At 50.4% G+C, this 19,429-nt stretch overlaps 1 protein-coding gene across 4 annotated transcripts in view; it reads left to right on the top strand.

Moving 5' to 3' along the window:
- The first annotated feature begins 19,113 nt into the window (after positions 1–19,113).
- The window catches only part of hyi (hydroxypyruvate isomerase), a 2,705-nt gene continuing 2,389 nt past the window's right edge, over positions 19,114–19,429 (top strand). Inside the window, exons 1-2 of one of the 4 annotated variants that reach the window (XM_060066935.1) lie at positions 19,114–19,176; positions 19,317–19,416. Coding sequence is in view for 3 of the 4 variants with exons in the window: in XM_060066932.1 (XP_059922915.1) it covers positions 19,167–19,416 (250 nt within the window). In the remaining variant the exon portion in view is untranslated. Of the gene's footprint in view, positions 19,417–19,429 lie in introns of all 4 variants that reach the window. The other 3 variants (XM_060066934.1, XM_060066932.1, XM_060066933.1) reach the window with 3 other exon arrangements.

Raw genomic sequence — 19,429 nt, 5'->3', positions numbered from 1 at the left:
GCCCCTGGGGAAGAGGCCCCTGGGGTGGGGGCACCTGGGGAGGAGGCCCCTGGGGAAGACACACCTGAGGTGGAATTCCAGTCCAAGGATGGCGACTTGCTCTGGTATTCATCCCCCAGGACAGAGGAGGCAGAGCAAGAGGGGAAAATATCATTAGGATGACGCCAGGGCCAACACGGTATGCAACATCTCGTGTGGATGACATCAAGTCCAGCTTCCAACTCTTTTCACCAGAGTCCATTGTGGAAATTATACTGGCGATGACAAACCTGGAAGGGGGGCGTGTGTTTGCGGACACATGGAAGGCATTGGACCAGGTAGACCTCCAAGCCTACATGGGTCTGTTGATTCTAGCAGGAGTACATCGGTCCAACAATGAGGCTACGAAAAGTCTGTGGGATGCAGAGTCAGGGAGGCCTATATTCCGGTCAACTATGTCCATGCAGCAGTTTCATGTCCTCTCAAGAGTTATCAGATTTGATGACAGAGCTACACAACCTTTCCGCTGGCGAGACGACAAACTGGCTGCCATCAGGAACATTTGGGACAGGTGGGTGGAGTGCCTGACACTAATGTATAATCCAGGCCCTGAGGTGACAGTGGACGAGCGCCTGGTCCCTTTCAGAGGTCGCTGTCCATTCAAACAGTACATCCAAAGCAAACCAGGCAAGTATGGGATCAAGATTTGGGCAGCATGTGATGCCAGGAGCAGCTACGCCTGGAATATGCAGGTTTACACAGGGAAACCTGTTACTGGAAGGCCAGAAAAAAAACAAGGCATGCGTGTTGTGATGGACATGACTCATGTCTCAAGGGGCATAACATCACATGTGATAACTTTTTCACATCACATGGGCTCAGGAGCTGCTGAAAAGAAAGCTTGCCATGGTGGGGACAGTGAGGAAGAACAAGCCTCAACATCCCCCTGCACTAGTTTCGACCAGAGGGAGAAATGCACTCTCATCCAAATTTGCTTTCACTGACACACAGTCTTGTCATATTTGCCCAAGAAAAATAAGAATGTTATCCTGATGAGCACTCTACACAAATATGCCGCTGTCAGCAAAGCAGAGCACAGGAAACCTCAGATCATCCTGGACTACAACAGAAACAAAGGCGTTGACTGCCTTGATAAGGTAATGTATATTTTCATCTGTCATGCATTTGATTTACTTGTATTCATGTAAAACATTTTGTGTAAGACAGATTCAATATTGTTTCAAATCTAGTCATTGTTTCTTTCATTGCAGCTTACTGGTACATACACCTGCAAGTGAATGACAGCTCGTTGGCCTGTGGCAGTATTCAACAACATCCTTGATGTGTCTGCATGTAATGCATATGTGGTGTGGACAGCGATTGACCCAGCCTGGAATCAGGGGAAATGTTTCAAGAGGAGACTCTTCCTGGCAGAGCTTGGGAAAGCTTTAGTGACTCCTATAATTCAATGGCACCAGCACCTTCCCCGCACACCAGCCTATGGCAGTCTGGTGAGGAGTCTGCAAGCCCCAGCCACTGCCCTGGCCGCTATCCCAGAAACGGAAGAGATGCGAGCTCTGTGCCCCTAGAGACAATGAGACAAGTCTTACATGTATCAAATGTGTTGCATACGTTTGCAAGGCACACTGCGACCTGATTGCAAAATGCTACTCCTGTGTTTGAACACACACACACACACACACACACACACACACACACACACACACACACACACACACACACACACACACATACACATACACATACACATACACATACACATACACATACACATACACATTGTGGCATCCCGCCCCTGAAGCCTCGGCCTGAACGGTCCCGTGGGACTGTGAAGGACGGGGTATACCACCCCCACCCACCAGCCGGCGACGGAGAGCACCTGGTCCTTCCCCCCAATCAGCGGGATGGGGGACACCTGGCGGCTGGGAGGAGGAAGGCCCGGAGCCACTATAAGAGAGGCTACAAACCAAGAGCACAGGAGAGGCAGAGACACGCATGGACTGCAGAGGCTTGAGGCTCACGGAGACCCAAGCGCACCCTTGTCCTGTCTGATCATTGAAATAAACGCAGAAGTCGGCTTAAACTAACTATTGCCACGTGTTTCTCTGAAATCCCGGCGCATTCTCCAAGCCGGATACCACATATGGTGGAGAATGCAGGCACCTTGAGCGTTCCCACTACTACTACCCCACCATGCAGAACCCGGACGGAGCCGCGGCGTTGGCTGCCCAGCAACACCAGCGGGAGACCACCGAGAGCCTCGCCCTGCTCCGCGAAGCTGTTCTGCGGCTGACTCAGCACGCCGTCCGCGCTGCGCCGACCGCCGCCCCGACCAGCCGCCTCACGAAGCTGGGACCGGAAGACGACGTGGAGGCTTACCTCGAGGTCTTCGAGCGGACCGCACAGAGGGAAGGCTGGCCAGAGGAGCAGTGGGCGCACATAGTGGCGCCGTTCCTCACCGGACCCACCCGCCCCCGCCAGTACCCGGCGCTCAAACAGGCCATACTGGCCTACTATGGCCACAACCTCGCGGCGCTTGTGCAACGCGCGCAGGATTGGCGGTTTGACGCGCAGGGAGCTGTGCGCACCCAGATCGCCCAGCACAGCCGGCTGGTGAAGCGGTGGCTGACAGCGGGAGAGGGCCCCAGCCCGATCGACCGGGTGATTATTGACCACACCCTGCGGCGACTCCCGCCGGACGCCCGCCGCGTGCTGGCCCACCATCATCCTGCCACCGTGGACGACCTGGTCCTTCAGCTGGAGAACTGGCAGGTGGCCCAGCTCCTGAACGCCAGACCCGCCCCAGCCCCACGGCGCGCCGAGACCCGCCAAGCCCCGAGGGGACCCCCCATCGGCAACCCGGCTCCCGGCGTCACCCCACTGAGCGGAGTACCGGAGAACCGGGAGGTGCGGTGCTGCTTTGGGTGCGGCCAGCCCGGCCACATCGCTCGCTATTGCCCGAGGGGACATGATGTGTCGATGCCGTCAGCGTACGCGGACCCGGGGGCGGACCACACGTGCATGTTGGCGACCTGCTGGACGCAGGGAACGTCTGGTAGTCCGACCATCCCGGCGCGGGTGATGAACCAGGACACGCAGGCCCTCTTGGACACCGGCAGTGCGGTTACCCTCCTTCGCCCCGACCTGGCGGGCGGGAAGGCAGGGGACCCGATGGAGGTGACCTGCGTCCACGGGGACACCCGGACATACCCCACGTGCCACGTGGTAGTCCGCACCACACACGGTGTATTCACGATCCGGGCGGGGATTGTCCCCCACCTACCGGTCCCCGTGTTAATCGGGAGGGACTGCCCGATCTTCCACCGGTTATGGGACCCGACGCGGGAGCTACGGAGCTGGAGAGGCCCTCCCCGCAGAGGGGCGCGGGGGGTTCGGCAGGCATACGGGGCCACCCGGCGTCCATCGTCCCCGGGAGAGCTGACGGCGGAGGACGAGGGATCTGAGGGGAAAAGACCTTCCCCACCGGGGACCCCGGCGCGCACGGCGAGAGGACCCGTCCGGAGCGAGACACCGGAACCTACCCCCGACACCCCGGAGACCCTCACAGCCTCCGAGCAACCAGACCCACCGGAAGACCCGGAGAGCTCCCCCCTTACTGAGTTCTCGGACTTCTTACCAGAGGGGGGGGAAGGCTCGTCCCGACCCGGCCAGTTCGCCACCGCTCAGCTCCAGGATGAGGCCCTCAAGCACGCCTGGAGCCACGTCCTGGTTCATGACGGGCAGGCCCGAGACTCGTGAGTCACACACCACACCCGCACTTCAGCACCAGGGGGGGTCTGTTGTATCGAGTAGCCTCCGGGGAGGGGGGAGTGAGGGAACAGCTAGTGGTGCCCCGTTCCTACGTTAGTAAAGTGCTTTTTATGGCCCACACCCACCTCCTGGGGGCCCACCTGGGCATGGACAAGACCCGGGAGCGGGTCCTAGCCAGGTTCTATTGGCCGGGGGTTAAGCGGGATGTTGAGCGCCACTGCCAGGGGTGCCCCGAGTGCCAGCGGGTAGCCCCCCCGGGCCACCGCTAGACACCCCCTCATTCCCATGCCCATCATTGAGACCCCCTTCGACCGTTTGGCCTTAGACATCGTGGGCCCCCTTCCCAAGACCAGCCGGGGCCACCGCTATATCCTGGTGCTAGTTGACTACGCCACCCGGTACCCCGAGGCCCTTCCCCTGCGCGCCGCCACCGCCAAGGCAGTCGCCCGTGAACTTATGCTCCTCTTCAGCCGGGTGGGGATAGCAAAGGAGGTGCTCACCGATCAGGGGTCGTGCTTCATGTCACGGGTGATGAAGGAGGTCCTCAGGCTCCTGCAGGTGAAGCAGCTCCGGACCTCGGTGTACCACCCCCAGACGGACGGCCTGGTCGAGCGTTTCAACAAGACCCTAAAGCAGATGCTCAAGAAGGCCATGCAAGCCGACGGGAAGAACTGGGACCAACTACTACCCCACGTACTGTTCGCAGTACGGGAGGTCCCCCAGGCGTCCACCGGGTTCTCCCCCTTCGAGCTGCTGTACGGGCGGAGGCCCCGCGGGATCCTGGACATCGCAAAGGAGGCCTGGGAGAGCCAGCCGTCCCCCCACCGCACCACCGTGGACCACATGGAGCAGGTGCGTGACCGCATGGCCCGGGTGTGGCCCATCGTCCGGGGGCACCTCCAGCGAGCGCAGCAGGCCCAGGCGAGGATCTATAATCGAGGAGCCCAGCTGAGGACCTTTCAGCCAGGGGAACTGGTCCTGGTCCCCACGGCGGAGTGCCGGTTCCTGGCCAAGTGGCAGGGACCCTACGAGGTGGTGGAACGCGTGGGCGAGGTGAACTACCGGGTCCGCCAGCCAGGGAGGCGGAAGCCGACGCAGCTGTACCACATCAATCTCCTGAAGCAGTGGAGGGGGGGGGGAGCAGACACCCGCCGACCCCGCTCCCTTGTCCCTGGCGGCCCGGCAGGAGATCCCGGAGGTCCCGGTGGGGGAGGACCTCAGCCCGGCCCAGAGGCACGACCTGGACGAGATCATCCTCCAGCATCGGGACGTGTTCTCCGACCTGCCGGGGAGGACTGCCACCACCCACCACGACATCCGGACGGCGCCAGGCATAAGGGTAAGGGTTCCACCCTACAGGATCCCAGAGGCCCGGAGGGAGGCCATACGGACCGAGGTGCGCCGAATGCTGCAGCTCGGGGTGATAGAGGAGTCACGCAGCGCCTGGTGCAGCCCGGTGGTCCTGGTGCCGAAGCCAGATGGTACCTTTAGGTTCTGCAATGACTTCAGGCGGCTGAACGAGGCATCGGAGTTCGACGCCTACCCCATGCCCCGGGTCGACGAACTTATCGAGCGCCTGGGCCCGGCGCGGTACCTGTCGACCCTGGACCTGACCAAGGGGTACTGGCAGGTGCCGTTGACACGAGCGGCCCGGGAAAAGACGGCGTTCTCCACCCCGGGGGGACTGTACCAGTACACCGTCCTCCCTTTCGGGGTACACGGCGCCCCAGCCACATTCCAGCGGATGATGGACCAGCTCCTGAGGCCCCACCAGGATTACGCGGCGGCATACATTGATGACATCATCATTTACAGCCCCAGCTGGGATATCCACGTCCGCCAGCTAAGGGCCGTGCTGGGAGAGCTGCTCACCGCTAACCCGGCCAAATGTCGCCTCGGGAGAGAGGAGACGACGTACCTGGGGTACCGGGTCGGGAGAGGGACAGTGCGGCCGCAGGAAAGCAAGGTAGCCGCCATACGGGCCTGGCCGCAACCCAGGACTAAGAAGCAGGTAAAGGCGTTCTTGGGGCTGGTGGGCTACTATCAGCGCTTCATTCCCGGGTACGCCACGCTGGCCAGCCCCATGAACGACCTAACCTGTAAGGCCTTGCCAGACCGGGTCACCTGGTCAGAGGCGGCGGACCGGGCTTTCAAGACGCTCCGGGAGGCCCTGTGCTCAGAACCGGTACTAATCACACCTGACTTTAATCTCCCTGTGATTGTTCACACAGACGCCTCGGAGGTGGGACTTGGGGGGGTCTTGTCCCAGGTCCGGGCCGGAGAGGAGCACCCAATAACCTACGTCAGCCGGAAGCTCCTCCCCAATGAGCGCAACTACTCCACCGTGGAGAAGGAGGCCCTGGCCATCAAATGGTGCCTGGAGAAGTTGCGCTACTACCTCCTGGGGAGGGAGTTCACCTTAGTCACCGACCACGCCCCCCTGAAGTGGATGGCGGGGGCCAAGAATACAAACGCCCGGGTGACACGGTGGTTCCTGGCTCTCCAGGATTTCCGGTTCCGGGTGGACCACCGACCGGGCCGGGAGCATGCCAACGCCGACGCCCTGTCACGTCGGGATGCCTGCCTGGGTGGGTTCCCCAGAGACCAGGGGCTTGAGCAAACGGGGGGGGAGTGTGGCATCCCGCCCCTGAAGCCTCGGCCTGAACGGTCCCGTGGGACTGTGAAGGACGGGGTATACCACCCCCACCCACCAGCCGGCGACGGAGAGCACCTGGTCCTTCCCCCCAATCAGCGGGATGGGGGACACCTGGCGGCTGGGAGGAGGAAGGCCCGGAGCCACTATAAGAGAGGCTACAAACCAAGAGCACAGGAGAGGCAGAGACACGCATGGACTGCGGAGGCTTGAGGCTCACGGAGACCCAAGCGCACCCTTGTCCTGTCTGATCATTGAAATAAACGCCGAAGTCGGCTTAAACTAACCATTGCCACGTGTTTCTCTGAAATCCCGGCGCATTCTCCAAGCCGGATACCACAACATACACATACACATACACACACACATACACACACACACACACACACACACACACACACACACACACACACACGATGTGTTCATGTTGATGTTCTGTGAATTTGGTCTCTGTTTTGATTTTTCTGTCTTTTTTTTTTACAATAAATGTTAATTTTGGAATACAACTTTCAATTTCTGTGTCTATTCACTGCAGTTATTCATGTAAACCAGTAGTCTGAGACATTGTTTACAAGTTAAAAGGGAGTTCAAATTTTTTTTGTAATGATCAATGTTTTTTTTGTTAATGTAAGGGCAGTTAAAACAGGCTGGTCAAATTTGAGCACCAAAGTAAGGGGGGGAGATACGAACACGACACAAAGGTTAAGTGATGAGGGATTACAGAGGGTGTTGGAGCTATATAATAAAGTTTGGGAAGAGGGTAAGATTCCATCAGGGAGGAAGGAGGCAATGATAGTTCCTATCAGAAAACCAGGGAAAGATACAAGCAAGCCAACAAGTTATAGACCAATAACGTTAACATCCAATGTAGGTAAGCTAATGGAAAGGTTGGTCAATGGGAGGATAATGCACTTTATGGAAGAAAAGGGATTGATGACCAGTTATCAGAGTGGTTTTAGGAAAGGGAGAAGCACTACAGATTCAATAATATGTTTAGAGGATGAGATAATGAAGGCTAAGGTTAACAAAAAGACTGTGGTGGCAGTATTTTTGGATGTTGAGAAAGCTTATGATATGTTATGGGTTGAGGGTCTTTTAATCAAGATGCAAACATTAGGGATTGAAGGAAATATGTTTAACTGGGTTCTGGATTTTTTAAACAATAGGAGTATTCAGGTTAAAATGGGCCCAGACATTTCTAAGAGGATTGTGGTAGAAAATGGTACCCCTCAAGGCAGTGTGGTGAACCGTTGTTGTTTAATATCATGATCAACGATATTTTTTCAAATGTACAGCCTGGAATTGGTAGATCTTTATTTGCAGATGATAGCAGTTTATGGAAAAGAGGGAAGAATGTTAAGCATATTGTGAAGAAACTGCAGGAATCAATAACACAAGTGGAGGAGTGGGGGAAAAAGTGGGGACTTAGGTTTTCTATGGAGAATACCAAAACTATGTTCTTTACAATAAAGAAAATAGATGAAGAGATAAAGGTGAGGCTCTATGATAAGAATGTGGAGAGGGTTAAGAGTTTTAAATATCTCTGGGTGTTTTTTGATGAAAGAATTACCTGGAGGGTCCATATCACAAAAGCAGAAAAGTTCTGAATATTATGAGATGCCTATCTGGAATGGATTGGGGGGCAAATGCTGCTTCATTAAAGCAAATATATGTATATTTGCTAAGATCTAGGATGGAGTATGGAAGTATTGTATTTGGGTCTGCGTCTAAGTCAGTTTTGTCGGAGTTGGATATAATTCAAGCTAAAGCACTTGGGATATGCTTAGGAGCTGTGAGAACATCCCCAGTATGTGCATTGCAAGTTGAAGCAGGAGAGATGCCACTTGGTTAAGGAGAAAACAGTTACTGGCTAATTAATGGGTTAATTTGATGGGACAGAGAGAAGATCATCCAGTTAGAGTGGCGACTCAAGCAAGCTGGGAGAGGGGGGTAGCAAAGTTGTCAAGCTTTGGATGGACAGGGGAGGTAGTGGCACAGGAGCTGTTAGTAACAGATCAAATTTTTTGTCCAGCTGTTTTATGGCCTCAGATACCTCTCTGGCAATTGGATGTACCTAAGGTGGATGTAGGATTGCTAGAATGAAGGGGATATGGTATTTGAGTTTCATTGTCATGTGGAGAACATTATGGGGATCATCTACTAATTTTTACTGATGGGTCAAAAGATCAAGAAACTGAAGCAACAGGAGCGGCTTTTATGGTTCAGAGGTTAAAGATAGAGTCATCTAAGAGGACATCCGATTTTTTGCATGTTTTTACTATTGAGCTATATGCTATTTTAATGGCAATAAAGTGGACAGAGCAACTTGTAAATCAAAAGGTATTGATTTGTAGTGATTCTGTTTCAGCCATCACTAGTATTTGGGTAGGGACAGCGAAGAGCCATCAGGATCTTGTATACGAGATCCTGATGGCAATTAGAAGTGTGTCTGTGAGAGGAGTGGTGATCTCTCTGATATGGGTCCGAGCCCATACAGTAATCTCAGGAAATGAGAAAGCTGATAAATTAGCTAAAGCAGCTGTAAAGAAGGAAAATGTGGAAGTAACATTACATCTGTCTAAGGCTGAGGGGACTTGTGTGGAGGGGGATCATGGCCCAGTGGCAACAATTATGGGAGAGAGAGACTAAAGGGAGACACTTATTCTCATTAAATGGAAGAGTGACTGAGTCAACTAAACCTTGTGGGATGAGAAGGAAAGAACAGGTTACTATTGCTAGAATGAGAATTGGTCACACATTATTGAATAGTACTCTTTTTATCATAGGGAAACATCAAGATGGAATGTGTGATGAATGTCAACACCCCGAGACAGTGCCTCCTGTTCTTATACATTGTAGGAGATACAGCAGGGAAAGGAAGGAGTTACTAGAGACATTGAGAGAGTTGGGTCTAGAAGAGATTTCAGTTAAAGGTATTTTAAATTTGGGGTGAAGTGGGAGGGGAAGGTGTTTTTTTTTTAATTGTATTTCATCAGACACTGGTCTGATTAAAAGAATATGAAGATATGACTTAAATTAACCTGAAGGTGGCAGCAATGCAACATTTTGGATGCCAGCTGCCATAAAAACCCACTGAAGAAGAAGACTGGCAACATCAAGGGGACTCTCTAAATCGACGCCACTTCGCCCGGGGCGGGACTTTACGTCCTACGTCACTCGCTATGGGTACAATGTATGTAGCCTACAATGTAAACACATAAGAGAAGTTGATACACTTGCAAAATGGCATACAAACATCCAGTCCAAAATGAAAGAAAAAAGCTAGCTTCATTAAGGAATCGAACCCCTTATCCCCGCGTTAATGAGTTGTTCTCTGACCACTAACCCATCAGGTCTTAGTAAATGTGATTCAAGAGTTAACCACTTGACAATCTTAAACGTCGGTTGCCTAGAAATTGTAAAGACAGTGATGTGTGAAAAATCATCAGAACCGTTATTACCAACCCATAGACACTAAAGCCAAAACCTTTCTCACATGCACACCCATCGCGAGTGACGTAGGACGTAAAGTCCTGCCCCGGGCGAAGTGGCGTTGATTTAGAGAGTCTCCAACATCAAGGAGAGATATGCTTCCGCATCACGGGAGCCTAGCCACGCCATACTTCACGACGTACCGGATGCAGAAATATTCTTGTGTTTTAGCATTGTTAGCATTGTAGCATCATAAGCGAGAGGTCTGAGCGATCGTAGTCGCATTGTTTACCGACCATGGAAGTATAAATTACTAATCCCCCGATGATTCTCTATATGTTTAACAATTATTATTTTAGATTAGTTGGCCCCTTTTTGACTTTATAAGAAAAGCACCTTTAATTTTAAAACAGAAATCATAATTAATTACCACTCGTTTTTTTATATATTTCTGTTACTGAAACGAGAATCAAATGCCCAATATATACACATCAGCTGGTGTACCCAGAGAATGTTAAATAATGTAAAACATTACAGCTCTCCGGAAATAGTAAAGTATGCTACCATTGGATGTCTACAGTTGATGTTTGCTGGCTGGAGTGCCGGGGCAACCCCCTATTCAACGCAAGTATTTAGCATGTCTATCTGTACGTCCACACCAGACACACTCATAAAGTTTCGCTGCGAATATTTCTGTTCGCTTTGGTCGCTCAAGTCGCTCTTGACGTACAATTCAAAAGTGCCTGCCGGTGTTCCCTGGGATCCTCGCAAGCGAAGAGCGTCTATGTTCCGATTGGCTGTCAGTGTTTTGCAGCTGAAACGCGTCAAAGTAATTTGCATAAAGTTCAACAGTTTTCAACTTTTTTTGGATGCTCTGGTCGCTCAACTTTGGCCGCTGGTAGCGTTGGTCGCTTTGGTCGCTTTTTCGCTCTTGCCCATAGAAAGTGAATGACTTCCGGCGATTTGGTAGCTCAATTCGCTTCTGGTGTGGACGTACAGTAAGGAGAATATATTCACCGAATCTCATCTTGTATTGTCTGTGTGTTCCCTAATATGGCAAATTATTAGAAATACATGTTTACTGAATTCATACAAGTAGGCCTACTGCATATGACATAAGCTTTACTGTATGCATAGGATATATTAAGCTGTATTCGTCTATATGTTAACAGTCCATTGGAAAACAATCAATAACAAACAATTTGTGCTACATTTTCCCCTCATTCTGTATTTAAATGTACAGTAATCAGTAATTAAATGTGTTTTGTAATCTTTAGGGCCAGAAGTATGGATTATCGGGGACAGCTACGTCCGCAAGAGAGCCAGGGAAACCTGTGGCCCCCACCTTGGCCTGGAGTAGACCCCGAAGCCATTTGTTTTGAGAATAATGGCTGGCTGATGAAGTTATTGGCTGGCTAGCCGGCTCAGCCAAAACCTAAATGGCTGCTGCAGCCGCCAAATTTTTCATGGCTACAAATGGCTGACATTTTTCGTGCGTATGTCTCTATGTGATAGGGCTTTGACTTTTGCCCAAAAATCATATTCGAAGTTTGTTTGTTTATTAATATTAATATTTGAATATATTCGAATATTTATTAATAATATTTTGACCATTAAATTCCTTCAGTAAGACCTGGATTGGGCTTTGCGAGGTTTGTTTACCGGCGTTACTATGGTTACCGGTCTTACGCGATCTAACGGTTTATTAGGTTTCTAATAAATCGCTGTCTAATCAATACTTCATTCACATTCGGAGTCAAAGCCCTACTATGTGATGGAATTATAACTTGATGCAAATAATTCTAGATGGCTCAGCCAAAGTTTATCAGATGGCGGCTTATTTTGGCTTATACAATTATTGGCTGGCGGTGGCTTAAATGGCGCAAATGGCGGCGGCTTCGGGGTCTAGCCTGGAGGCCAGGGTCAGTTGGTTTGGCTGGGGTGGACTGAGATGGAAGACCCTCATCCCTTTCTTCCTACAGTCCCTGAGAGGAAGAACAGCCCCGGATGTCCTGCTCATCCACTGTGGCGGCAACGAACTTGGACGCCTGGAGGGAGTTGAGGGTGTTGCCGCTGTCACGTTAAAATTGTACCGGGGGCGAAAATTGTACCGGCCTACGTCATCAGTTGTTGACAAATTCCAAACCTGCCTGGCAACAGACGACGCGATTGTCTGTTGCCTGGCAGCGGGCGATCGCGTCGAATGACGTAGGAAGGTTCTTGAACATTCGCAAACTTTCATGCTCGTTCATTGCACTCGTTCATTGAGCGTGACAAGACAGGTTTTTGAAACCTGCTTTAAACACTCAGTTTACTAGCTAAATTCAATTAAACAATTCAATACAATACAAATATAAATATCGAAAAAAGAGGAGATGTGACCCGGCCCGGAGGAAGCCCGGGGCCCCCGTCAGGAGCCAGGCCCAGACGGAGGGCTCGATGGCGAGCGCCTGGTGGCCGGGTTTGAAACGGAGCCCGGTCGGGCACAGCCCGAACACACTACGTGGCACCCCCCCTCTCTTCATCCCATGGGCCCACCACCTGTGGGAAGACCCGTTAGGGTCGGGTGCGCAGCCACATGGGTGGCAGCGAAGGTCAGGGGTCTCGACGGACCAGACCCGGGCGGCAGAAGCTGGCTCTGGGGACGTGGAACGTGGAACGTCACCTCGCTGTGGGGAAAGGAACCGGAGCTTGTGAGGGAGGTGGAGCGCTATCAGTTAGATCTGGTGGGGCTTACCTCCACGCACAGTCTCAGCTCCGGTACCGTACTCCTGGATAAGGGTTGGACTCTATTCTTCTCCGGAGTTGCCGAGGGCGTGAGGCGCCGGGCGGGTGTGGGGATACTCATAAATCCCCGGCTGAGCGCCGCGATGTTGGAGTTTACCCCGGTAGACGAGAGGGTCGCCTCCCTGCGCCTAAGGGTTGTAGGGGGGAAAACTCTGACTGTTGTTTGTGCGTATGCACCAAACAGCAGTTCAGAGTACTCAGCCTTCTTGGAGACCCTGAATGGAGTCCTGTATGGGGCTCCAGTAGGGGACTCCGTAGTTCTGCTGGGAGACTTCAACGCCCACGTGGGCAACAATGGAGACGCCTGGAGAGGCGTGGTGGGGAGGAACGGCCTCCCTGATCTAAACCCGAGCGGTCGTTTGTTATTGGACTTCTGTGCTAGTCATGGATTATCCATAACGAACACCATGTTCGAACATAAGGGTGCTCATAAGTGTACCTGGTACCAGAGTACCCTAGGCCGAAGATCGATGATCGATTTCGTGATAGTGTCATCTGATCTGAGGCCGCATGTTTTGGACACTCGGGTTAAGAGAGGGGCGGAACTGTCAACCGACCACCATCTGGCGGTGAGTTGGATCAGGGAATGGGGGAAATTTCCGAATAGACCTGGCAAGCCAAAAACGAGTAGTGCAGGTGAATTGGGAACGTCTGGAGGAGGCCCCCGTCCAGGGATGGACTGGCCCAAAAATTTGGCCCGGGACTTTGGGATGGAGAGGCCTTTTATGAGACCGCGGGAATAGCGCACGTAGAATTTTGCCACGGTGTAAAATAATAAAAACTAGTCCTTATCCGTGGATATGTGCATTGCAACGGCATGTCAATGTTGGGATGTGCATGTGTTTAGAATATTGTGAAGATCACTGGGAAATATTTTATAAGCAATCTTGTCCATGTACAAAATATTAGAAATTGCATTTGCCTAGAAAGCTAAATCAAGGCTGAAAATGATCTAAATTATGCAAGATACAATTATTTTAGTGGAAAAAAATTGTCATACACATACACAGGGTTTGGGAGATGGGGGCGGGCCGGGGTTTGTTGTGCGTTGCTGTGGTTACCGGTGTTGAAGTGTTCCAATGGTTTATTAGCGGTGGTATCTAATAAATCGCTCTCTAATCAATACTTCATTCACTGCCTCTTCCGTGGGCATTACAATATTATGAATTGTTCTCCGACGTCTCTGGTACTTCCATAATTAGTTTAAGTCATTATTATATTGCCAAACATGCTCGCTAGTGCACCTGTCATAGCTATGCTGCTGTGTCCTGTTCCCGCCTAACCATTGGTCTCGCTGACAGGGGCGTCGCCGTCAACCTTGGCTTTTCCACGGAAAAGGTCGGTTAATTTAGCACATTTGGCTGCGTCTTGCTCTAACATTTTTTTCCTTTTCAACCTCAACTTCTGAGCGCCACCCAATTATTTTTCCTCTCCACCACCTTTTTTCCTTTTTGACATTTTCGTATTTCTGTGTAACTTCAGTGAGATCAACGAGAAGTAAGTGACCAGGCCGTGTGTCAGGCTGAGCCAATCAGAAATGACAGACCGCGGAGCAGTCCAAGTTGGGAGGGGCCGTTCGGCCGCTCGCTTTGGCCGCTCGCTTTACCCCCATACACTGTGGGGATGCTCCCCCCTCTAAATTGACAGTAATACATCGGCCCCGTTTCACCGTCAGGCAAGAGCTCCGTTTCGCGCTCTAAGTAAATATTTTACAAAAAAAAAATATATATTAATATATATTCATAAAAAAAAGTAATAATAATCTAAAAGAATTACGGCCGGCCGGCTCGGCCTGAAATCGTCTGGCCGTTCGGGAAATCTCCCGAACCTCCCGATGGCCAGTCCGCCCCTGCCCCCGTCCTAGGTATCTTCAACTCACACCTCCGGCGGAGTTTTTCTGGCATTCCTGTGGAGGTTGGGGGCATTGAGCCGGAGTGGGCGGTGTTCAAAGCCTCCATTGCTGAAGCTGCGGTGGCTAGCTGTGGCCTCAGGGTCTTAGGCTCCTCAAGGGGCGGTAACCCTCGGACACCATGGTGGACACCGGTGGTCAGGGAAGCCGTCCGATTGAAGAAGGAGGCCTTCCGGGATATGATATCCTGGAGGACTCCTGACTCGGTTGCAGGGTACCGACAGGCTCGAAGGGCTGCAGCTGCTGCCGTGTCGGAGGCTAAGCAGCGGGTGTGGGAGAAGTTCGGAGAGGCCATGGAGAAGGACTTTCTGTCGGCACCAAAGTGTTTCTGGAAGACTATCCGGCACCTCAGGAGGGGGAAACGGGGAACCATCCAAGCTGTGTACAGTAAGGATGGGACTCTGTTGACCTCAACTGAGGAGGTTGTCGGACGTTGGAAGGAACACTTTGAGGAACTCCTGAATCCGAATTACACGATTGATGGTGTTTCGTCGTCAATTTCCCTGGTGGAGGTCACTGAGGTAGTCAAACATCTCCGCAGTGGCAAAGCCCCAGGGATTGATGAGATCCAGCCAGAAATGCTAAAGGCTCTGGGTGTTGAGGGGCTGTCATGGTTGACACGCCTATTCAACATCGCGTGGGAGTCGGGTACAGTGCCAAAGGAGTGGCAAACCGGGGTGGTGGTTCCCCTGTTCAAAAAGGGGGACCAGAGAGTGTGTGCCAATTACCGGGGTATCACACTTCTCAGACTCCCTGGTAAAGTCTACTCCAAGGTGCTGGAAAGGAGGGTTCGGACGATCGTCGAACCTCAGATTGAAGAGGAACAATGCGGTTTTCGCCCCGGACGTGGAACTACGGACCAGCTCTTCACTCTCGCAAGGATCCTGGATGGGGCCTGGGAGTATGCCCATCCGGTATACATGTGTTTTGTGGATCTGGAGAAGGCGTATGACCGGGTCCCCCGGGAGAAACTGTGGGAGGTGCTGCGGGAGTATGGGGTAAGGGGGTCTCTCCTCAGGGCCATCCAATCTCTGTACTCCCAAAGCGAGAGCTGTGTTCGCGTCCTCGGCAGCCAGTCAGTTTCGTTCTCAGTGGGTACTGGTCTCCGCCAGGACTGCGCCTTGTCACCAATCCTGTTTGTGATATACATGGACAGGATATCGAGGCGTAGTCGTGGTGGGGAGGGGTTGCAGTTCGGTGGTCTGAGGATCTCGTCACTGCTTTTTGCAGATGATGTGGTCCTCATTGGATCATCGGCCTGTGACCTTCAGCACTCACTGGATCGGCTGGCGGCCGAGTGTGAAGCGGCTGGGATGAGGATTAGCACCGCTAAATCTGAGGCCATGACTCTTAGCAGGAAACCGGTGGATTGCTTACTCCGGGTAGGAAATGAGTCCTTAGCCCAGGTGAAGGAGTTCAACATCCGGGGCTGTTCTTCCTCTCAGGGACTGCAGGAAGAAAGGGATGAGGGTCTTCCATCTCAGCCCGCCCCAGCCAAACCAACTGACCCTGGCCTCTAGGCCAAGGTGGGGGCCACAGGTTTCCTTGGCTCTCTCCTATTATCGGGGACGTAGCTGTCCCTGATAATCCACACTTCTGGCCCTAAAGATTACAAAACACAGATTACTATACATGTAAATACAGAGTGAGGGGACTGTTAATTTATAGAACAATATAGCTTAATATATCCTATTCATACAGTCATTAGCTTATGTCATATGCAGTATTTGTATGAATTCAGTAAACATGTAATTCTAATCATTTGTCATATTAGGGGACACAAAATGAAATTGCTGATAATTTAGCTAAAAGATACTAACCTAATTAGAAGAATTTAACCTTAAGTATGTATATCTTTTTATTTTTATTTATTCATTTCTTTTGTTAGTTTGTTTTATTTTGTTTATTTTGTTTCGTTAGTTTGGTTTTTTCTTTGAATTTATTTTTATGATTTAAAGTATCATTTGCCAACGTCGTTGTCACAAACTCCTGTGTAGTAGTCCAGTAGGTGGCGGTATATGGGGAAAAACTATCATCTCCACTAAACTAGAAGAAGAAGAAGATCTCTGCATCCGGTACGTCACGGACTAGGTCACGTGTCTTGGCCACATAACGCGGAAGCAAATCGCTCCTGTATGATGCCCTGCGCCACTGAGCAGTTTCCATAGGAATGAATGGGCGGCCATTTTCGGTCTGTGGTCCATCCTTTAATATGTCCATGGCTCTGGGTCACGAGCTCTGGGTCACGAGTAGGCCTACTGGACGAAGGGGTCGCGCGCGGGGCGCGGGGGAGGGGGAGGGCAGTACGACCATACTTGCCAACCTTGAGACTTTGAAAATAGGGAGGATTCCCAAACTAAAGCGGGGGTCTGGGGGTCCCCCCCCATACAATTTTCAGCTTTAAAGTAATTGTTTCCCGCATTCTGGTGACTTTAAAATAATAAAACCAACAAAAAAATAAGTAAATTGAAACGTCAATTTTATGTTGAATACCCTCATTTAATTTACATTTCATGTCATTACAATTCATATTATTATTACATATCAATATAATTCATATCATTAAATATCATGTTATTATTACATATTACATTTCATATTATTACATTTCATATTATTACATATCAATAGATTTCATTTCATTACATTTTACTGACGGTTTTATCTTAGCAACTTCCAATAAGTCTCATGTTATCACGCAAATACACTAGCTTCTAATAAACAAAACTACAAAGTAAGCTACTACATCATGTAAGTGCTACATGTAGGTTAACATGTAGGTTAACTCTTACCATCACTGCAAATGGGCTGTGAAATTAGCCTATCCCATGTACGCATAGTAAATAGAAAGCTTGGAACATTATCCTTATATGGATTGTTTTTATCATTTTCATTACGAAAAAATAAATGTTTATATGTTTCTAAGGGTATGTTAATGGCTTACCTTTCAATATCTGTGCGGCTTTGGTCCTCCCACAGGCATACTTCTTTGCTACATCCGAGTCAGGAAACATGTCCCTTACTGACTTATTTATTTCGTCAGTAAAGCTCAGAGGAATATTATTCTTTGCCACCAACATTGCCATTTTTGTTTCGGCATATATGATATGACTGCATCTGGTCTCCCTTTCCCCAGCAAACCAGCGATGCTTGGCTGAGACTCTGAAGCAGCTACTGCCTTCTTATGTTTGCCTGTATTGGCATGGTGTTTTATGTCCGTCCGACCGCGGTGCTCCACGGAAAAATCTACCGGGCAAACTTTACAAAGGGCACCATAGCCAGTACCTTTAAACCTTGTAGTAAGAAAAGCGAACTCCATTCTCGTCTTCTTTGTTGTCTTTTTAAATACTCTGAGGTTTATTCACGAGCGCGGGTAGAATAACGGAAGAAAGAATACTAGAGTAGCGTCAGAGAGACGTCTCTGATTGGTCGCGCCCGCTGTTACCACGGAGCGGCGGCAAACGTCTCCGTGGTAACAGCGGGCTCGCTCAAACAATATCCTTTTCTGAAGAACAGGTTGTTGTGATGATAACGAAAGTGGGGAGAAAGGGAGACATGAAATCTTGTCAGAAATCAGGAGAATTGCGGGAGATTTTTAACAGCGGGAGGAAAACGGGAGAGGATAGTGAATATCGGGAGTCTCCCGGGAAAATCGGGAGGGTTGGCAAGTATGAGTACGACCGTTTGATTGACGTACTTACTGTCCAATGCAACTCGGTGGCTCTGGAAATCATTGGCTGGAGTTTTTCGAGCCCTGCCCGTTCCACAGATGATTGACTTGTTTAATTTTCATGTCAGTACTTCTAACTCAGTGGCTGTAAGTGGGTTATGATAAGGATTTCAAGTAATTCTGCAAAAATGGCCTAAAAAACGAATTCCATACCCAACCTTTAAGCAGACCCGAAATGAAAATTGAGCCGAAGTAGGTAGGTGGGCGGTGCCAGGCTAGGGCTGACTATCCGGGGAAGCTAAATCACGCTGGGAAATGGGTGAACAGTGTGATGAACGCATTTGAGAATGAGGTCTGTTAGCAGAGTCCCACTCCCACGGCGGAATAATCATTCTAATACATGACAGATAACTTCTCTCTTTAGCCGTATACTGGCGTAGTTTATTGTAAACCTCGAACGGACACACGCTCTCCAAGAGCCAAGTGCAGAGAGGGAAATTGGAGTAAACATTCCTATATAGTCACAGGCATGGCGCAACAGCGCCTCCTTTTGGTTCTGAACAGGTAACTACAGTTACATGCAATCATACATCAACATAAATATATCAACAAGGTCTCACTATATAATCGTAAACTAATTTGTCAATTCAGAAATAAATGTTGAGCAAATTGCTACCAGGCATGATGAGATGAGATAAGGCACTCTCCATCCGACTCTGTGCAGGCCTGGCCTATATATTGTGTATGAATTCAAACACCAAGGTTTTCAATAATTACCTCACATAATAAGGTGAACAAGATTTCAGGAAATTTAGATAATTTAATTTGATCTAATCTAACCTCCAGTACAGTAGGTGACGGTATAGCGCGCTGAACTTTGGAACGCATTCAACACCAAATCGGAGAAGAAGAAATAATGGGAACGCCGCCCATCCACCAGGTGAATGAACGCTGGTATGTTTCCCTCTACAGGTAGTGCACCCTGCGATTCAAACATGTCGCGTTTAAAATTCTGTGCTAACATTTCTTGGCTGTATACGGAACTGCCCGATTTGACTCAAAGAATATGTGCTGCTGCATCTGATGGATTCAAGGCTGTCGAGGCGGCGTGGCCATACGATACCAAAATAGAGCACATCCAAAGAGCCAGGAATGACAACGGTGTGAAAGTGGTACTGATAAACACCCCCCCAGGTAGAGTTCAAAC

Source organism: Gadus macrocephalus, chromosome 12 (genome assembly GCF_031168955.1).
Source record: "Gadus macrocephalus chromosome 12, ASM3116895v1".
In the NCBI taxonomy this organism is placed as follows: Eukaryota; Metazoa; Chordata; class Actinopteri; order Gadiformes; family Gadidae; genus Gadus; species Gadus macrocephalus.
Note: the sequence above shows the minus strand (reverse complement) of the source record. Positions and strands in the feature narration are given on the sequence as shown.